General features: G+C 43.0%; 1 protein-coding gene across 4 annotated transcripts in view; it reads right to left on the reverse strand.

Moving 5' to 3' along the window:
- Positions 1 to 340: 340 nt before the first annotated feature.
- Positions 341 to 17256, reverse strand: part of SEL1L3 (SEL1L family member 3) — a 97108-nt gene continuing 80192 nt past the window's right edge. Inside the window, exons 18-24 of one of the 4 annotated variants that reach the window (XM_030832220.3) lie at positions 16637 to 16727; positions 16420 to 16504; positions 15196 to 15305; positions 10598 to 10725; positions 9658 to 9760; positions 9503 to 9575; positions 341 to 1334 (exon numbers count right to left, since the gene is read on the reverse strand). In XM_030832220.3, coding sequence (XP_030688080.1) covers positions 1195 to 1334; positions 9503 to 9575; positions 9658 to 9760; positions 10598 to 10725; positions 15196 to 15305; positions 16420 to 16504; positions 16637 to 16727 — 730 coding nt within the window. In that variant the 3' untranslated portion in view covers positions 341 to 1194. Of the gene's footprint in view, positions 1335 to 9502; positions 9576 to 9657; positions 9761 to 10597; positions 10726 to 15195; positions 15306 to 15974; positions 16505 to 16636; positions 16728 to 17256 lie in introns of those variants that run through there. The other 3 variants (XR_009563981.2, XR_009563983.2, XR_009563982.2) reach the window with 3 other exon arrangements.

The following is a 17256-nucleotide window of genomic DNA, read 5'->3' on the forward strand; positions in this document are numbered from 1 at the left end:
TCCGGAAACGTTAATGGTTACCAGAATTAATCCCTCTGATGAGGGGACATTTTTTGCCTCCTTGAAGAAAATGCATGGACCTTAGGACTTTGTGTGATGACAACAGTAACGATGAAAAAGGAAACAGTAATTATGAAAAAGGAAATAAAGACACTTCCCAGGAGACAATGGTATAAAAATAATTTTTATTTGCTACTGTAACTAAAGTAGTGCAAAGAGTAGTTTGGACCCACAGTATTGCAATTTATTTACTACCTTAGCAGCATACAGCGTAGACAGTCTGCTCTTCCCCTTCCTCCCTCTCTATCCGTCCCCCCCAACCCACCCACCCACCCACCCACACACACACACACACACACACACACACACACATACACACACACGCCCCTATGCAGACGCAGGCAGGCATAAAGGGCAGGGAATGAGACTATGAGCTAAAGGCTTGTTTCCTGCGTATTCCACTGCTGCCAGTCTATTCTAATGGGCAATTCATGGAAAAGACTAGACCTAAATACTAAGAATTTTCTAAATGTTATTTCATGGATTGCAATTGAAAGGTAAACGATATCCAACAGTGTCATTAAATGATTCGGAAGCACTACAGCCCTAGAAAAATTCAAGAAGAAAAATGTAAACCCAATTTACAAAGCCATCGCCTTCCCTGTATTTCCAGCCTTAACCCATTATTTCAAGGTGCCTTAGAATTGCTGGGTCTTGGATGTCACATGGAAATCTGTCCATGGGACTGCGAGGGGTAGGGCAGTGGCAAACACACACACCAAATATTATCTAACTGGTAGAGAAGTCACAATCTTCTGTTTTTTAATAATAGGGAATGAACAAGGGGCTAAGATTCTTAAAATCCATCTCAGTGTATAAGGATTCGGATACGCCACAAGGCACACTCTGACTCCCCCATACACACAGTCATTAGAAATGGACATCCGCAGTGACCCGCTTAACCTCCCCGACATGTCCCTGTGATCAGGATGCTCCTTGTATTTGTTTGATAACCTTTGGTATAACCACTGTCTGCTCTGGGTATTTCTTTGATTTAAAAAAAAAAAGACACCAAGTGCAAAATTCACATCCAGTTGACAAGACATTTAAGGTGTATAATGCCCCAGCCCCAGCTATCCAATACCAGCTGTTGAAAGGATTCTCTCTCATCTGGAGAGACATGGAGTGCACAGTTCACCCACGTGGCTCCGGGTTGCTGGTGACAGTGGGCTGGTCCTGAGCAGAGGCGCCTGCAGCTGGAGTCACAGCTGGACTTGCAGCAGGGGCAGTAGGGTCTCGGGGAGCCCGGGCTGGTGTCGGATGGGAACCACTGGCTGCAGAGACACATGCACAAGTGCTGAATATTCAAAACAGTACGTGCAGGACACACAGCCACACCTAGACCCTTGCAAGCCAGGAGAGACGCTTCTAGACTAGTGGTCCTGGCACTAACTGGATGAGCAACTTTGGACCCATTATCTAGGTTCTTTGGACTTTGGTGTCCCCTCCTATAAAATGGTAGGTTGAAACAGATGTGCAAAGATTTCTGGGATTCTAAGTCCTGAATTTATTCTGTGACTTTACAGGGGTGTGTAAATATTAAGAAAGAGAGAGAGAAAAAGAAAGAAAGAAAGAAAGAAAGGAAGGAAGGAAGGAAGGAAGGAAGGAAGGAAGGAAGAAAGAAAAGAAAGGCGGGGAGAGGAAGGGAGGGAGGGAGGGAGGGAGGGAGGAAGGAAGGAAAGAAGGAACTCCTTGGTCTATGTTTCCTATGGTCATATCTCTTTTTTTCACTTAGTATTGATGCAATGCAAGCTCTGGATTACACCAATCAATCAGAAAGAGTGTTGGTTTTATTCACATTCTGATTCCATTTGGATGATATGCCAAATTTGATTTAAATTGAATTCTTTAAGTAAATGTGTATACATTTTGGAAAACATAATTACTAGGTTTAATTGTTTTTCAACCTACCTTCAGTAAGGAGGCTGAACCACAATAAAGGTTAGGGAAGCTTACAAAGTTTTATACTTTATGGCAATAGCTTTCAAGTGGGGGTAATTTCGACTCCCGGGGACAGTTGGCAATGTCGGTGGACATTTTTGTTGTCACAGCTGGAGGATGGGGTGCTACTGGCATTTAGTGGGTAGAAGCCAGGGGTGTTGCTAAGCGTCCTAAAATGCCTGGGCCAGCCCCCCTCCTGAACGAAGAATGACCCAGCTCCAAATATCACTAGTGCTGAGGCCCACACACCTGCTTTATGTACTAAGGCTGTGAAGTATCCTGTCCATAAGACTGTGGGCTCTGGGACCCGGCTGCTCTGCCCTTTATCAGTTATGTGACCTTGGACAAGTTACCTACTCTCCTTCTGCCTCTAACAAATGGAGAAAATAAGAATATCTGTACCTTATTTTGCTCTTATAAGGATTAGATTAGTTAACGTATATAGGGTTTTTAGAACAGTGTCTGGCTTGCCTAGGTACTCAACAGATGTTAGCTCTTACTACTAGTGACCTGGTTTACCATGGAAATGTGCTGATTTATCAATTTCTGGGGCCTCGCTTGCAGGACTGATGAAAAAGTTGGGGTGTTTGTTTCTGGGATGCTTTATAGTCCAGTTTTAGACCCCAGTAGCCTATGAAAATAGCCAAAACGTTGAAGCCAGAAAGCCCAGAGTCACATGGTCCTTACAGTTACCAGCTGAGTGATATTGAGCAAGTTACTTAACCTCTCTGAGCTTCAGTTTCTCTATCTGCAAAGCGGCGGTACCAGCCTGCAGGGGTGTGTGACATACAGCTAGCACAGTGGCCATGGTTTGTGCGAACAATTGCCTTTAAGCAGTGCTCTTAAGCTCAGCAGTCCTTGAGTCTCATACCATTTTCAGTAGGTGGGACTATTCTTAAAGGTTCCCAAATGTCCATCCTGAAATGTATCGACCTATAGAAGATGCCATCACTTGTTGACCATCTGACTTCTAGATAAGCTCTTCAAGATTTCCACCTGCAAGAGGCTATACTAGGAAATTCCGGAACGGGCTCCAAAGCCTCTGACCTTTTTGAATATGTAAAGGAATTCTCCAAGGAACCCCTTCCAATAGCTACAGAAAACCTCGTGAATCCAGAGACTGTTCTGAAAGAACAGGATAGTGGTGGCGGTGCGGAGGGGGCCCATGTGTTGCATAATGATGTGACGCTTCTAGGTCAAAGCCATCACTCTGGCAGGTGATCTAACCGCGGCAGGGACCATGAGACCCAGTGATGCGGCACAAAGACCATTTGCTGGAGTCAGGAGACCCGTTCTGGGCAAGTTTCATTTATCTATCACTAATAGGTGACTTAGGGGTAGATACAGAATGGCAGACATTTCAGTCCTAAAATGCTTGAATCTCACAGGCTTTGGTTTCCTCATCTGTGAATTGAGGGGCTTGGATTAAATGGTGTCCAAGACTTCTTGGGTCCTAACAGTTATCTTTCTGATGATTCTCTGAGGAAGTTAATGAAGTACTAAGGCACGTATTTTTCCTTTTCAAGCTCAGGGAAATGTTTAAATCACCATGGTAACAAGATAAATCAGCAATCAGTTTTCTGATTAAAACAAAAAAAGTGCCACTGTGTAAATGTAGAAGGAATGCATAATTAGCATCTCCACCACTGAAATCTTCTTGTCAGAGCATAACAAAAATGCTCGATGTTTCGGCAGTAAGTTTGTTATTATCCACGTGAGAACTCTCCCATTTCCAGCAGCAGTTTGCAATCACTGGACAAACCCCCCAACAGCCCGTCATAATTTTAAAGTGGCCTCTTTGTCTCTGATCACCTGGAATCTGTCCTAATGTGATTACCGGATTAGAATCAAGGTAATGAGGAAAATCTGTGTGCTGCTTCAAAAATTACAGTCTATTCCTGAGTCAAAAGCGATTTTTGGATTATTTGCTGCTTGAGGGACCATTTTCTGTACATTAGTGAGAATGATAAAGAGCCGGCCCTGAGCTGGCAGACTGCAGCCCATGGGCCTCAGGTGGCTCGCTGCCTGTTTCTGTATGGCTTGCAATCTAAGCATGGTTTTTGCATTTTGAAATGGTTGAATAAAAATCAAGAGAAGAGTACTATTTTGTGACATGTGAGAAACATGTGAGATTCAAATCTTCATGTCCACGATAACGTTTTATTGGAGACCAGCCATATCATTTGTTTTCCTGTATTGTCAATGGCTGCTTTTGCACTCTAATGAAAGTTGAGTAGTTGTGACAGAGATGGCCCTCAAAGCCCCAAATGTCTATTATCTGGCCCTTTACAGAAAAAAATTGGCCAACCTCTGTTGTGGACCACTGCAGGGGAAATATCTGCTTGCCAGTTGACCAGATGGGAGCATAAAAGAAAGACGAATAGGAGAGAATATATTGGGTGAATCCAGAGATAATAGACTATTTACAAAGATGAAGCGGTGGTGGGGGGGTAAGGAGGTGAGGGAGGGAAGCTCTGGAAATCATATACTATGAATAAGATCTAATCTACTTCATTTGGGCCTCTGGATCCAGCAGGGACCAGTCCACGTATAAGATCCATGTCATTTAAACATTTCTTGTGAGTAAAGATACTGGGAGGGCAGCAAGGGTAATGAGATAGGAGAAAAGAAACATCTCACCATTAAATCACTCTGACTTTAAGGCTGCTGCTTTTTGCATGAGTACCACTTTGTGACATTTTACTGTAATTTTAGTACCTCATTAACTGGAAATGTAGAGGACAGGAAAAGAGTAGGAAAAGGTTTAATTGATCTTGTTCATATCATCTTACTCTTTTTAAAAGACCACTTGGCTAACCACTTAGGCAAAAAGGATGAGTTGGCTTAAATTATGAATGTTTTGAATAGGCTGACATTGGTTTAAAAGGTGAGCACGTCATGCCCAGAGCTGGTAGTTCTGCAGATCTTGCTCTATACTGTGTATTCTATTTAGACACAAAGTTTACAATAACACGAGGAAGGCAGGACTCTCTCTGAAGCAGTCTTTTACATTTTCTCCCTCTATTCTTCCCTTTACCTTCCGCCAGGCAGCCAGCCACGCTCCATGTCTTTTCAGTCTCAGGGGAGATATGGTTCTAGACGTACTTTACTTTGGGATTTTTTGTTTTTCCCAAAGCCTGGGTCAATTAAAGCAATTATGCTTGGCATCCTTGACAGGGAGGGGGAGAGGGAAAGTGCTTAAGAGATGAAATGAGGCAGGGAAAGGAGGTTTCTGGAGTGTGGGAAAGTGGCTAAGTCTGGCTGTGGGTGTACCCCAGCAGAGCCCTCACCTTGCCCTTCAGCGACCTGAGAAAGGAAGACCTGGCAGAAAAAAAAAGGCTAAGGTGCTCAGCTTTGGCAAAGACAATGGGACTTGTAGGTGACCCAGAAGCTGCGAAGCCGACGGACCTGGAAGGATGGCGTAGGCCCAGGGCAATGTGTATTCTGCTATCAGACTGGTGACCATCTGAGTAGTTAGTGCTACCAAAAACCCAGGGACCTTTGCACGTCCCTGGGAGGCATCAGCTTCAAGAAAGACTGAGCTGCCTGGTAGTATGCAAGCTAGGAATCAAAATCAAGTTCCCTCAAAGGAAATAAAAGAGATTTTTTTGCATACGTAATACTTTTTGTGGACTTGTTTTGGTACGCTAGCTAGACTAGTCAGTATTTTTGTTTAGCTGTTTTTTAAAAAAGAGCTTTATGTTTTAGAAAGAGTCTAATAGCATAGAAAAGCATGCTAGTCTCTGGTAGTGGTGTCTGCTACTTACTGAGGTAAACCAAGCTCTTTAAGTGTAGGCGCTACCTGGTGTCAGCGTACTTTAATTGCAAGTAAAATGCCCTAGAGGGCATTACTCCTTAGGAGCTACTGGGCTAACATTTCTTGAGTTTTAAATACTTTACTCAGTGTTCCCTCATTGGGTTCTCTCAACTACAATACGACACAGGTGTACTACTAATTCTGCTGTTTTAGAGAACAGGAAACTAAGGCACAGAGAAGGTCCCTCCCTTGCCCAAGGTCACACAGCTAGTGACAGGCCAGCATCTTAGCGCTCTGTGCTGTTAGCTACTGTCCCACACCGCTAGCGTTCCGAACACAGGACAGTTTACTGTGGCAAGTGTGGTGACGTGTTGATTATATATCACAAAGCGTATAAACTCAGGAGGAAAATGAAGGTAGTTGGAGCTGAACGCAAAATGGATGGACAGCCCAATTTAAAGGTTTGGCCATAAATCATTAGTTTTTAGAAACAACTGACTGGAAAAAGTGCAAATCACAAAATGACAGAGATCCCTAACTTAGAGCCCACTCCTCCTACCCAGCACCTTAAGGGAGGCTCTTAACTCTCAAATCCTGTCCCTCTCCGCTCTGGCAGTCTCCGCTCTAGGCTGCATTCCTGTGCCGGCTTAACCACGGCCAGGGTTACCACCAACATCTACTACATCCGTCACCTTCCCACGGGGTGGCTCATGGACCTCGGGCACCAGCTCCTCGGAGAGACGCCCGCGATAGAAATTCTGCCCGCTGAGAGACCCCTGCAGTGCTTCTCTGCTGCTTTTCTATGCTTCCATCCCCCTTGCCCCATTGTCCAGTCACTGATGGAGTACCCTCTTACTTCAAAGTAATTGACAAATTTGCACTTATATGGAGGACTTTAAAAATAGGAAAATAATTTACTACATATTTTAATTCAACACTAGTCCTAACAGGGCTGGTATGTACCACTGTAGGGGCACATTTTGGAAATATGTGGAGACTCCTTTTTTTTTTTTAACTTCTATGCCCTTATGACTCTAAGTGTGTGGAACAGCATCGTGAATGTAACCTGAAACCTTGTGAGAAATGCAGGATCTCAGAGGCCACCCACAGACCGACTGACTTAGAATCTGCATTTAACCAGATCCCTGTGTGATTCCTGTGCACACTGAAATTAAGAAGTGCGGGGCTAGAATTTACATATTGAAATACATATCATTTTATTATAATTACTTTCTTTTTATTTCTCCTTTATATTGCTGTTTAGGGCATTATTTTTAAAACTAAGTGTGTAGGCAGATTACTTGTCATTCATTTCAAGGTACCAAAAAATGTGTTAAAAAATACATCTTATGTAAGGGGACAGTGGGTCAGAGGCAGATGGTAGCCACTGTTTTAGAGTATTATAAGTGTGAAAAAGTTCAGAAGTCTGCTGCCCTACATCCTTTCATGGACTCTATTTTGTGATTTTGGGCAGACCACGGCATTCCTTTAGCCCCATTTCTTCATCTGTAAGATGAAGGGCATAGAATTAAATTATTTTTAAGATCCTATCCAGACTTCTCCAATGCTCACCGAAGGGAAGAGGTATGTACAGGAAGAAGCAAGTGAAAGAGTTTGAAAAAAATGAAAAACAAATGAGTGAAAGAGCAAAGGATACACAGGAAGGGGAGAGTATATCAAAAGGCAGGAGGGACAGGGAGATGGGAATGTGGAAGGACTGATAAGCTATGGAAAAAGGAAAAAACGACGACTTCTGATAAAAGCCATTCCACCAGCCCATGAATTTTCATGGCTACCAGCTGGCATAAAATGAGAAAGACAATTTTCAGCTCCTCTAACGGAATTGCATTTGTAATAATCATAACAATATTTCTACAGAGTAAAAAAGACAAAGATAATTTGAAATGGAAAACACTGACAAGATGCAAAATAAATGCGCTATACCTGGGAACAAATTTAGGGATGGGACAGAATTTGCATCAGGAAAACTTACCAGCTGGCGTGCTACAGGGCATCAAACCTGGAAGGGCTTTTTAAATCTTATTTATTTATTTTGCAGTACGCGGGCCTCTCACTGTTGTGGCCTCTCCCATTGCGGAGCACAGGCTCCGGATGCGCAGGCTCAGTGGCCATGGCTTACGGGCCCAGCCGCTCCGCGGCATGTAGGATCTTCCCGGACCGGGGCACGAACCCGTGTCCCCTGCATCGGCAGGTGGACTCTCAACCACTGCGCCACCAGGGAAGCCCTGGAAGGGCTTTTGGTGGTTCCTTGTTAACCTCCTCAGATAAATGGGGGAAAATGACTCCGTATTAGCCTCTCCGAACAGTGGCTTCTGTCTCACCATCAAATCTGTGCTGAAACGCACTTCTTTTGCTTTTCATTATCTGCTACACAAATAATGGCTGTGCCGATGCTCAAATGCCATGTCCAGCCCTAATGTATCCATTTGTAAATGTCCCTGTTGGTCTTTGTGAGTGATTCTGTCCTTCTGTAGCTTCCAAGATGGTTGGGAATTGGAATTCTCCCCTGAGAGATGTTTGCAAATTTCAGTACCTACTAAGTGTGAGATCATAAATGATGGGACCAAGGCCTTCCTCTGACTCAGCTTATGATCTCATAGGGAAGATAAACATGACAGTTAACATTATTGAGAGGGTTTTATATGCCAAATAAATACAACCGCTAACATTTTGGTGTCATGTGTATTTTTTTCACTGAACTCTCCTAACAACCCTGAGAAGTAGCTACTATTATAACTTCATTTTATTGATGAGAAATTGGGGGATCAGGAGAGTGAAATAACTGGCCATAAGTCACACAGCTAATGAAGAGCTCAGCCTGGACTCTAAACCTAGCTAGAAAGGACTGGGGTGCCTATCTCCTTAACTACTGCCCTACACTAGCTCAGAAAAGAAATAGTGACTAGTAGAATCCACACTAGACTAACTGCTGGCTCTACTGTCCCCCTCGGCCCCTCCCTCTGAATCTCAGTGGCTGGGTATTTTTACTCATCACAAGTGCTTGTTTATTATCTTACACATTTGATTCCTCGACTGGGATAAACAGGAAGACTTCGTGCTAGAGGGGGCCTCAGAACTGGGTTTTAAGACACACAAGGTATCGTTTTGATAGCAGGTGTACTTTGAATTGGAGAAGACATTTTTGTTCAATTTCTTAAGCACCTTATTTTAAAAAATCCTTGCTTACTTTGAAAAATGTAACAACAATTGGAGCCTTCCATCAGCCAGAGATTACGAGACAGCCCTAGGGGTAACCACATGTGAACGATCCTCCTAACGAAAGGAAGCAGAATGGCTAAGGAGGGAGAGTGTCATTTTTCTAGTAAGGAAAAAGAATTCCTATATATTTTTTTTTAAGATTTTTTAGAATTAGTTAATTAATTTATTTAGTTTTGGCTGCATTGGGTGTTCGTTGCTGCGTGCGGGCTTTCTGTAGTTATGAAGAGCAGGGGCTACTCTTTTTTGCGGTGTGTGGGCTTCTCATTGTGGTGGCTTCTCTTGCTACAGAGCACGGGCTCTAGGCGCATGGGCTTCAGCAGTTGCAGCATGCGGGCTCAGTAGTTGTGGTGCACAGGCTTAGTTGCTCCGCAGCACGTAGGATCTTCCCGGACCAGGGCTCGAACCCGTATCCCCTGCATTGGCAGGAGGATTCTTAACCACTACGTCACCAGGGAAGTCCCTCCTACATTTTTTATATTGCCCTGGCTTTTTATAAATCTTTACCTGAGACAGACTGGCAATACTGCACGGTCCAGGCGATCAATGCAGACAGCAGGAAGGTTCCCAGAAAGTAGATCTGCAAACATCCAAAGCACATGTCAGATGACTGACCAAGGGTGGGGACCATGAGGACAGGGCTGAGGGGAGACAGTTCCTACCAGGGCAGAGTGCAGGGTGGCACCCCAGATAAGCCGGAGGTTAAGGTAAAGCCAGGCCAGGGAGCAGGGGCTGAAGGACTCCTCGCTGCTGTGGCTCCAGCACCTGCAGACAAAAAGCACAGTGTTGCCAAACGTTGGTAGCGTTACTTACGACCGATATTTGCAGATCCTCAAACCCACATCCTTCTGCTTTGGGTCAAATGAGCACATGTAAAATGAGAGAAAAAAGAAATAAAACCAGTTCTGAGGGGTGTGAGCCTGTGCTGAAATTCTAGGATCCTGGCAAACATCTCAGAAAAAGGCCAGTCTTGTCCTTCATAAAAAGACAGGTCCAGGAGGCCCTTGTAGCACAGGAGCTGCCAAGGAACACTTTTATGTGAGTGTCTGTGTCCAAAGTCCAGACACTGGGATGCCTCCCTATCTTGCAGAAAAGCATCATCTTATTGGACACTTTATTTTTTCCACTCTCGTGGAAAAACTTAGTCAGCATTTTAACTTCAAATCAAGCACATTCTATATCTTAATCCTCAGATACTAGAAAAGGGAATTAAGTTTGGGTCCAGCTGAGTGTTCTCTAATCAGAACAAATCCTGAGCCCTTTATAACCACTGACATTAGAAAATAAGACCAAGGAGCTTCCCTGGTGGCGCAGTGGTTGAGAGTCCGCCTGCCGATGCAGGGGACACGGGCTCGTGCCCCGGTCCGGGAGGATCCCACGTGCCGCGGAGCGGCTGGGCCTGTAAGCCATGGCCGCTGAGCCTGCGCGTCCGGAGCCTGTGCTCCGCAACGGGAGAGGCCACAACAGTGAGAGGCCCGCGTATCGGGGAAAAATAAGAAGAAGAAGAAGAAAATAAGACCAAGGCTAACTTTAACCAAGAAGCAAACACCACCCACTTGTGTTCCTCCAGCTGCTACAGTATTAAAGAGGCTCTGAACTCACCTTTCGTACAGTTCTTGGAGGATGGAGATGTTATTAGAATGGATAGTCGGGTCAATTTCCAAGAAATCCAAAATATGATGTGGGATTATAGCACCTTCCTCAATTAGCAGGGCCAGGTTAAAAAATCCCTGAAAAGAAGCCACAAACCAAACTCATTCACTCCTTATAATAAAGCCTAGACGGACACTTCATCAGAATGTAAACTTTTACAACCTCTAGATTTTTTTTTTTTCAGTCCCTAGAGCCAGATGGTTTTGTCATCTTCACTGATGAATTGTTTCCATAAATATATGCATCTGAGGAACTTATTTGCAGAAGAACCAGGAGGCTTTCAGAGGACGCTGTGTCCCATCTGCTCAGAAGCCAGCCACCGGGGGAATCTGTCCTTTCCTGTTCATTCTCTCGAAACAGAACTCGCTGGAAAACGTGCCCTTGTATCATCAACAAACCCAGAATATCGACTCAAAGGCGGTGTCCGTCACTCACAGACTATACCCTGGGTCACCATCGGTATGTCAGAATTCTAACAAATGTGGCTGTGTGTGTCCTCGGGGCTGACATTCTAAGAGGAGAGGACCTCTGATGCGCACAGTAACGTGCAAGTGTTTGTCCGATCTTTCCTAGGGCAGCGAGGAAAACCTCCTCACCTGATTCCTCTTGGTACAGACCCTCCACTCTGGTACGCTTCCCCACCTCCCTCTCATTATATATCTTGTTCTTGACCCACAGAGGTAGGACCTGCCTTACGGGGCTGTGCAGGTCCAGTAAAATAACACAGTTAAGAGCCTGATGGTTGAAGTGCTTCATAGAGGATGGACACTATTATAGGACCTGGAGGAGATGCACTGTCCATCATGAGCTGAGCACGTGGCCAGACCAAGAAATAAACAAAACATGATGTGTCACTTATTATTACGGCTTTACAAATTCCACTGAATTGTTGCCCTTCAAAGAATGCATAGTCACGCTTTAATGACTTATATCCTCCCCTTCCTTTCATTTAGTTGATTCTAAATAAAAATCACCATCCCCCAGGTTGTAAAACTGCAGGAGTCTCACAAGCAGGCTATGTGATGATCATGATAAAAATAACAGCAGCTGGCATTTTCTGAGTGATGCTATATATGAGGGTTTGTTCTGTTTTATATATATATTCACTTAATCCTCACAACAACGAATTGAGATAGATTCTGTTATCCTCTATACTATTATTACTAGGAAGCTGAGGCACAGAGAAGTTAAGGAATTTGCCCTAGGTCATACAGATGGAAAGGGGATTCAAATGTAAGCAGACGGGATTCAGAGCCTCAAATCTTAAGTTCCACCTTGCTGCTAAATAACCTCTAAATAGATACAAGTATTAGGTGTCTTAAAATTTCACACACACACAAGCAGAAAATAGACTGTTTCTCCACTTTTTGAAAGAAAGGCTCTCTTAAAACTCGAGGTATTAGAAGAAAAGAAGAAAATGACTTTATAAAATTTTAAAGTCTCTGAACAATGGAAAAATAACAAGATTAAAATAAATTGGAAAATGGACTGGGGGATATTTGTATGCATTGTAATAGCTTAAGGTTCATTATCTACTGGGCAAATGTATAAAGAACTAATTATAATTTAAATTAAAAATATCAAAACTCCAATAGATAAGCAGACAAAGAGTAAGAATAGAGAATTCACGTAAGAAAATATAAAGGGTAAATTATCATAGATGAGTATATGTAAAAGTGTCCATCCCCAGTAGTAGTCAAATACATACAATTTGAAACAATAAGCAAGGAGCAACTTATAATCATTCAATTACCAAATTAAGTCACGAAAACATCCAGTGCTGACAAGATTTCAGTGATCCTTTTATACTAAGCACTGCTTGGTGATACATTAACTGGGAAACAGTTTCAGAAAGTAAATCGGCAATATACTATTATTATGTAACCATGAAACCATTTAGACTGTTTGACTTAGCAACGCCATCCCTCAGATTATAAAGAGATTATTCAAACGGAGGTAAAAGATGGAAACATGAGAATGTTCATGGTAGCACTTGCTATAATTGCAACACAATAGGAAATGACCTTCACGTCTTCCTTAACGGACTATAAATCCCATGAAGGCAAAAATATTGTCTATCTTTTAATCTTGCGTCCCCACCACTAAGCGGTGTCTAAGACAGGGCAGGACTACATAAACATGTGTCAAATCCATCAATAAATTAGCAAACAAGACAATAAATGTCCATTAAAAGATAAAACAATAAATGACAGTCTATCCGCTCAGCAGGATATGGGGCAGCAGTTAAGAGTAATAATTACAGAGACCATGCAATAGAATGCACCCATTCCTACAATACGTGAGAAGAAGCAGATTTTTCAAGTGGCCCGTGTGCTCTAGTTACCATTAAAGAGACCCACTAGCCTGTGGCTGGGACTAGAAAGGGACATGAAGACTGAAGGAATTAAAAAAAAAGAAAGAAAATCCAAAGGAAGAAAGCCCCTGACATGGAACTGTGGGTGCATTCTTTGATTTGTTTTCTCTTTAAAAATTATTCTTGGGCTTCCCTGGTGGCGCAGTGGTTAAGAATCCGCCTGCCAATGCAGGGGACATGGGTTCGAGCCCTGGTCCGGGAGGATCCCACATGCCGCAGAGCAACTAAGCCTGTGCGTCACAACTACTGAGCCTGTGCTCTAGAGCCCGCGAGCCACAGCTACTGAGCCCGCGTGCTGCAACTATTGAAGCCTGCGTGCCTAGAGCCCGTGCTCCGCAACAAGAGAAGCCACCACAATGAGAAGCCCACACACCACAACGAAGAGTAGCCCCCGCTCGCCTCAGTTAGAGAAAGCTCGTGCACAGCAACAAAGACCCAACACAGTCAAAAATAAATAAATAAAATAAATAAGTTTATTTAAAAAAAACTATTCTTTAACGTTTTTATAACATCATCTTGTGAAAAAATTAAAAATCAGAACTGAAAAAAAAAAATTAGGTCCAGGCCTAATTTTGAGTAACAACATAAATCATCTAGCAGAGTTTGGCTCACCAGCAAATCCTTTTAGTACCAACTCCTATTTCATTCCAGAAGAAATAATAAAAGGATAGATCATATCCACTAAGCATACTCAGTGCTGGGCTTGGTGCTTTACGTCCAACATCTCATTTAATCCTTGTAACCTATGAGGTGGATGTTATTATTATCCCCAGTTCACACATGAGAAAACAAAGAGTCAGTGATTGAGTGGCTTGCCATATACAAATAGCTGTGAAGGCACAAAGATGTGGGGTAAAAGCAAAAGTAGTACCTCCTTTAAAAAAAAAGACTAAGATAAGGATGAGTTTCCAACTTTTGCTTTGTGATCAGATCACAAATCACACAGGAGGTCTGTGGCATAAGAGGGTAACAGCTATTCCAGCTTCCATCACGAAACAGCCCTGAGATCCTCACAAGAGAAGTCCAATTAGCAAATGTAGAAGGAAGGAGAGAAACAGAAAACCATCATTGGCACACTACAGTTAGTTGTTGCAGGCAAGATTTACTGAAGGATACTGAAATCAGTGGGCAGAAGTTGGAGGAGAAATCAAATATTTGCATCATTGCAAATTATCTCCCCAAGATATCTACAAATTAGAAAGAGAAAAATATTAACTTTACATGGGAGAAACCTAGTAGAAACCACCTTCACCAAGTGATTGAGATCAGCCTCACCAATAAAAAGACATAGTGACACTATGTACACCACATATGATACGCTGAGAAGGACATATAACATCTGGGCTATCCTTGCCCCAAATGCATAATCTCAGTCTATTCACGAGAAAACAGAAGACAGGGCCAAACCGAGGGCCATTCTACAAAATATCTGACCAGTATTCTTCAAAGGTATCAACGTCATGAAAGACAAGCAAAGACAGAAACCGTCCCAGATTGAAGAGGACTCAAGAAATATGACAACTAAATGCAATGTGGGATCCTGGAACAGAAAAATAATGTTAGTGGAAAAACTAGTGAAATACAAATAAAGTCTGAAATGTAGTTGATGGTACTGAACCAACACTGATTTCTCAGTTTGATAATGATACTGTGGCTATGCAACTTTTCTATAACTCTACAAATATTCCAAAATAAGAAGTCTCCCCCACCCAAAAAAAAAAGGTCACTGAGAGCAAAGTCCTATCACTAAACTATTGGCTCAGCTATGCAAGCAAACTACTTCCCATTTTGACCACTTCCAATTGCTTGAGTTCCTTCCTACCTGGTGAGCTAGTTTGATGGAATCTGGTAGAAAGACTCCTGGGTTTGGAGCCAGGAGACCTGGGTTTAGGCTCTGACTGCTTCACCTACTACCTGCTTGTCTGGCCTTGAGCAACTTATCACCTTGTCACAATCTTGATGTTCTTTACTATAAAATAGGTCTAATTATCCCCACTCCCACGAGGTTGCTGTGAGAATGGCAGGGGAAACATAGTAAGTGCTCAATAAAGGTTCGCCATTCTGGCTAGTGTTCTCAGAGAGGTTTTGTGAGGGGCTCGTGAACACGGATGAGAAGTGACTTTGCAACCTCACAAAGAAGCATCACCAGGGGCTCATTTCTGTTGCCGTTTACCTGTGAGTCTCCATCCAGCGCTGCTTGGGCATACATCTGCACAGACAACTCAAGGTCTTGTGATTGGTTTTGGTGACCATAGTAGTAAAGGTCTCCCATTTTCAAATACGCTGCAGGACAAAAAGGACAAGTGGTTTTATTTCAGACCGACCTTTTAAATGATTGGTCCATTTGCATGACTGCGAGTTTTTCCCACCCGAATCTGGATACAGGTACATCTTTAGGCTTCCTTGACGTGGGGAGGGAAAAAAAGATTATTGCACTGAGCACTCCCATTTCTAGACACATTTTCTTGCTTCGCTGGGTAGCTCTCCTAAATGGGTCTGTTTGTGAGAATCATAGTCTGCAACATCACAGCCCCAACAGCCAAGGTTGTTTGGGGCACCGAGATTTTGCTGCCTGGGTTTGATGACTGATGTGTATTTCTTTACTCTGTTTAAGCCATATATGTTATCTTTCCTCTGAGGAAAAAGTTTTGTTTGAGTGTATGTATCACTCAACGTCCAATCAGAATAGAATCTTCTTCAGGTAGTTCAAAAAAGGGATTTTAACACTGGGAACTGGTTACCAGGGTGTTGGAAGAGTTGAAAGGGCAAATGCGGAACAGTAGGCAACCCAGAGATTAGCAATGCAGGAAGCCACTACCTTCCTAGGCCTGGGGGCCAGCTGAGACCACAGAGGATGGACGGCCAGGCAGGAGTTGGAACCATGGAAATGCAGCCATTGCCAGAGACACAGCCCAAAGCAGAGAGAAGGGGAGAAATACTTGGGCTTCTCACCTCCTCCTACCCTGCAATCTCCTGCCAGCGCCTCCCATTGGCTGAAAATAATCAGATGTCACTGGGCAAAGGAGTCTGGGAACTGTAGTTACTGAAGGTCAGCCCTCTATCACACAGGGCAGAGCCAGGAAGACAGGGAATCCATCTGAGGGCAAAAAGGCAAAAGGCTGGCGCAGAGAATCTCTCCCGAATAGCTTTTTCTTTTGAATTCTCGCTGATTCCTTAGAAATGATGGGTCCAAGCATTCGATAGACAATGGATGAAGAGAAATGTATTGCTTGAGATTGAGAGCAGAGTTTAGGGAAGATCTTAATAGCCGAGATTTTTCACTCTGTTTCTTAATTGTTTAGAAATATTACACCACACAAAGCTGTTAGATGTTCCCTGTTACTAAAGATTAAAAGCCTCCAATTCTTCAAGTTAGCACCCATTTCTCTATACATACCAAATGAAGGAGCATCGATTTGAAAAACAGAGAAATTATAGTATCTCCAAACACAATTAACATCCAAGTACCTCTTGGCCAGGTCCTAAGGGGATGAAGGGGGAGAAAAAGTTAACTCATTAATATTTCTGCCAAGTGATTAATTTTGCCTCCATAAAACCCAATTCATTATCCTTAACCTTAGAGCTTCTAGTCTGAGGAGAATACATTTACTTACTGGCCTCTCCTCACAGATGTGAGCTAAATTTGTCTGTGACACTTCAATTCCAGTTTCTGCTGCTAAAACATAATACAGCAAAGCTTCGTGCCTAAAAATAGATGATTAATAATAAATTTCATAGAGTGGCTCTTACTAATACTCACAGAGAGCTTTATATTCACACGTAAGAGGGCACAAAATAAGCAGTTTTTTTAAAACCACAAAATCATGAGGTTTTTTTTTTTTTTTTTTAAATAAATACTGTTGTTAAAAATACTGCATGCACTGATTTATTTTCTCTCTTAAAAGGCTGAACTCACAGATAAGGTTGGGGAGCTAGTTGATACAACAGCTACCTCTACTGGCCGAATGGTACGTCGCGTGCTGGCTGGGGAGCTGTCTATTAGCTTTGGGTCCTTGAAATCCTTCCATCTTCCATCCTCGCTTAGAGGAGATAAGTGGTATTAAGAAATAGCTCTGCACTTTTGGGTCCTGTTTTGCGAAGGGCTTTATGGGGCTTACGACTCTGAACAAGCTTAATTAAAGCTGAGCTTCTGTGGTACATCAGAAGTTTGGCAAAGGAGAGGCAGTTTGCAAGGGGCTTGATACCAATGGCCAAAAACACATCTGAAAAAAGT

The sequence above is a fragment of the Globicephala melas genome, chromosome 5 (assembly GCF_963455315.2).
Source record: "Globicephala melas chromosome 5, mGloMel1.2, whole genome shotgun sequence".
Taxonomy (NCBI): Eukaryota; Metazoa; Chordata; class Mammalia; order Artiodactyla; family Delphinidae; genus Globicephala; species Globicephala melas.